At 35.8% G+C, this 4,502-nt stretch overlaps 1 protein-coding gene across 1 annotated transcript in view; it reads left to right on the forward strand.

Annotated features, from left to right (window-relative positions):
- The window catches only part of Col19a1 (collagen, type XIX, alpha 1), a 304,391-nt gene that overhangs the window by 51,255 nt on the left and 248,634 nt on the right, over positions 1-4,502 (forward strand). Inside the window, exons 7-8 of the mRNA XM_013504411.1 lie at positions 2,862-2,987; positions 3,886-3,948. Coding sequence (XP_013359865.1) covers positions 2,862-2,987; positions 3,886-3,948 — 189 coding nt within the window. The remainder of the gene's footprint in view (positions 1-2,861; positions 2,988-3,885; positions 3,949-4,502) is intronic.

Raw genomic sequence — 4,502 nt, forward strand, 5'->3', positions numbered from 1 at the left:
ATCCTTGAGCATTTTCCTTTCATTTCACAATGTCTATCATACCTCCAAGTTTTATTTCTAGTGCCTTGTTCAACAAGATAGCCAAAGCATTATTTCTTGATTTGTTGGTTTTATCAACTATTAAAAAAAGGTGTTTGAAAAAAGTAATTAAAAAAAACCTTACCAAAGCAAAATATATGAAAAGTAAAAGATAAAAAATGCTAAAAATGCTTTTTTGTTGAGTCTTAGATTTCTCAAAAGTTCTATATTGCCAAAGAAAATTAAATGAAAATTTAATCAATAATTTGTAATTAAAAATATCTCCTGACTCTCTCTTGTACTTTGGGTTGTAGAATGAGAATGTACCCAAATGACTTAAAGGATAGATCAGTCTTTAAAATATTGCTTATGTAACTTGGCTCTATAAAACACGTCTCCAATCCAGTTTATGGCTCTCATTCCAAGGAAAATGAAAGCCAGCCAAATATCTTTCTATAAATATCTAAAAAGATAATTTAGAATGCCAATCTACGGACTTGAAATACCTAGACTGCCTGGAGCCACACTTTTAAATCTTGAAGATATTAATTGTCCAAAAGTTTTTAATTATGCTTTTTTGATGTAAGAGCTATTTATATTTTCTTTGACTTAAAACTAACATAAGGATGTTTTGATTTATCTAGTGTTGTATTTTTGACCAATAATCAGTGCCCCATGTCATTATATAATAGACATTTTTAAGTTGAATTATGAGAAACCTGTTTAAAGAATATAGGTAATAGATTGGATGAAGTGGTTTAGTAATTTAAAGCAGTAACTGACCTCACACATTGTAAACAAAAAAGTGTTTTATCATGTTTTGAAGAGATAATTTGATAATTAGTTTTAGAGTAAAAATAAGTTAAGAATTCATCCCCCAACTGTGGGAAGAAACAAATACTATTTTTTTTCATACCAATATTTATTTGGGGGAAGGGATGTCACCATCCATTTAATAATTGACAGGAAATAGAAACATGCTAGATTTTTACCAACAGAAATGTATAGTTTGGAAAATAAATAATTATAGTAAAGCTATATAAAGCATTTGTTGTGCCTCTGATACAACTACATTCTTTTATTTCCTCCTTCTTTTCTTTTTTTACAAAATGTACTGAAATCAGAAAAGCTTAGTGTATGTTTTCATAAACCTAATTTTGTCCTGGAATTTTAAATTCAGAACACATGCGTTCTGGCGTTAATGCTTTATGGAGCGTTTCAAAGGTGAAATTTACTCAAGATCCTCTGTGAACATGTTTCTTCTATTAAATTAGATTTTCAGTTTCTGAAGTGGTCGAGTTTTATGACAGCAAGACGTAGAAAGAATGAAGAGCAAATACAGAGAGGAGAGCAGCAACATTTGTTGAAAATAAATGAGAGACGTGATTACAGTTTCAAGGGCCAATTTACTGAACAAGCCAAATCAAAACCAGAAGTTTTTGTGAGAGGCAGAGTGTTTAGATTGCTTTTAGGCAACACTGTCAGGGAGGTGGACATTTTTACAGTGGAGCCTAAGAAACAAGTTTCAAATCACTTAAATCCCCCCATTTAGCTCAAATATCCAGGGCAAAATTCTAATTGAGGTCTTGGTTTTGCATGGGAATCTATGGGGCAAAAACTGGCTGGAAAATATGAACTGTTTTGGGTAAATAATAGCTTCTTTAATTATTATTGAATGTGGTATTTATACTTTTGGACTTGGAAACTTATTAAGATAACTAAATAATCACTAAATCTAAAAAGAATAAATATGAAAGAGCTAGTGGTGAAAACAGGAAACTAATTACAGTATTTCTGGGCACTAATTTTGTTATAATTTTTATTGTTATCACAAGCCTTAAAATATTATCTATTTTTCAAAATAATTTTTGTTATAAAATTTTAATTTTGTTAATCATTAAATGGATAGTAATGTCCCTTCCCCCAAGTAAATATCAGTTATGCACATTTATTTTAGAAAACTTGGAAAATGCCGCCAAATACAAAAAGAGGAAATTAGTGTCAACCATGACCTCAGATAACCATGAACAATATTTTAGTTTTGCATCCTGAAAATACTTTCCTGTACATTATTGTATATATAGTTTATGCAAGGTAACATGTGGACTTCCCCCTGAATGCTTTCACTTTATGAAATCTCAAATTCTTAATCATGGTGATAAATCCGATACATGATATTAAGAAGAAAAGATACATTTATATCCTTTTCAGAATTTCCATCTGGATTAACATTTTAAGAAAAAAAGTTCATTTCTTTGTAACTAAATTTCACTTTATCCCCAGCATGTTCTAAACCTACTGTATAAGTATAAAATCTAATACTTACATGTTGCACTGAAGACTTATTTAATATCTTTAAAGGTCAGTAGGCTAAAATATGGTATGTTTTAATTAAGTAAGTATCATTTTAGAGTACACAAAAATTCTTTTCTACTTTCCAGTCATCTTGTTGAAGTAGCTATGCTTCACAGATTTAAATTACATGATTTTGCTTTAATTTCTGTCCCCCAAAATAGGTATTCACACATTGTTTGTAGAAATTATTTTGTTACCAGAGTGACACTGCAATGTACAGTATCACTGCACCTGTCATAAATCACCTATGGTAGCTTTGGAACTTCACTGAAATTATTAGTTTTATCACATTCCTCATGTGCATTAGTGGACTGAAATACACTGGAGGCTCAGTGATAAACAGAGGTGTGGCAACTGACACACACAGGTGAAACCAGTGTTTGAATAATAAGAAGGTAGTTCATGCAGGCAACTGGTCATCCCTAGTTTGGTGCGAGCCAGAGTTTGGAATTGATCCCATTCTCTAACTTCTCTTTTTTGGTTTTTAGTGCCCAGAGCAGGACACCTTTGGAAGTATGGCCTCATCATCAATAACCTCTCATGCTGGTAAGATGTCCGCCTATCTGCCAGCAAAGCAGGAACTGCAAGACCTGTGCCCCTGCCTTCCAAGCAAGGTATGCCAGCTCTGGTCTGTGCCCATGGGAAAGGCACTACAGACAACCGACCAGGCTCCGTGACTGGTGCCTCTTGGGAAAAGCATGTGTCTTGTCCTTTGGTGCTAGTTGAATAAAATTCCTAAGCCATGCAAGCACCAGAGTGATTTACAGAAAGGAGTTGGAGGTGGAATTTCTTGGACTTTTACCCAGATACTTTCTGAGCCCATATGATCTTTCTTCCATGATGCAAATTAGAATGAATAAAGATAGGAAGGGAGAAACCACTTTGATACAAGCAAACCTTGAGTATTTAATATGTGCCAGGAATGGGCTACAGCTCTGGGAATTCAGAGTTGAAGGAAATACAAAGCCTGTTCTTCAACAAGCATAAACTAGAATACTACAGGTAGTATTTCCTTTCTGCATGGTGACTATATTTGTTCAGTAGCCCAAATTTCCAAAAGCCTCCTCTCTCTAAACAGCTAAAATAACTTGTCTCTTTGGTACTGATACAGTCCCTTGATCAAGAGACTGGGTCTGTGGACCCACGTGAGCCCCTTTTGTGGGTGTTGTGGCTGTCTGGGGGTCTGTGCTTGCTCAGCTGGTAAGCGACATTGTAGAGTGAGTTCCACAGGAAAAGCTCCATGGGGGTGAGAGCAGGTAGGGGAGCAACTCCTGTTCTAGCTATGGAGTCACCTGGAGCAGGATGCTCAGTGGTGTCGGAAACAGTGAGGAATGAGCCTTGTAAAAAAGGGAGAAAAATTGTGGAACCACAGACCTGTGGAACCACAAGCTTGTCTCAGAGGGGAGCAAAGTGTGCCTTCCTATTCCCAGCAGCATATGCCTGTATGTATGTATATGACTTTATATCAGTGTGACAGAACGTTTACTAACACAGACGTTTATCTGTGCCCAGGGAGAAGCAGGATTGCCAGGAGCTCCTGGTTCACCTGGACAGAAAGGGGAGAAAGGAGAACAGGTAAGACGCACAGTACCAAATCCTGCTGGGACACAGCGGCTTATTCAGACGTGACTTATAAGATGTGTCTGTCTCACGCTCCTGTGCCTGGGAAGAATTTATGGATGAGATGGCAAGGAAGCCATGGCTCTGAGTCTGTAATTTTCATCCCATGTTTAGAAATTTGTCCTTCTCTTTCCTCACTTCACTGCAGTGTTTCTCATTCTTTGGAGACATATCTTTTGTTAACTAATCAGGTAAAATGATTTGTGTGAATGTTAGGAGTTGATTATGTCTCTGCTACCTTTCTAAGTAAAATAGATTTTAATTCTTCTCATGCCTTTATTTGGATGTCCGTGATTCTACATTCTTTACATAATCTAGCTTGACTTCTTTTTTAAAAGGCAGGAGTCTAATATCTGAGAAGTGAGTGAGTACTCAAAGTTTCAACTAAATGACAGTTGTTTCACTCTCAAAAGAGTGCCCAGTAAGCTTGCAGGGATCATCAGGCACTTCAGTAGGTGTTAGAGGTGGACCGAAGTGTTTATGATTATTTAAGTCATAGCTCTTTGGGG

The sequence above is a fragment of the Chinchilla lanigera genome, unplaced genomic scaffold (genome assembly GCF_000276665.1).
Source record: "Chinchilla lanigera isolate Chin_1 unplaced genomic scaffold, ChiLan1.0 scaffold00087, whole genome shotgun sequence".
Lineage (NCBI taxonomy): Eukaryota > Metazoa > Chordata > Mammalia > Rodentia > Chinchillidae > Chinchilla > Chinchilla lanigera.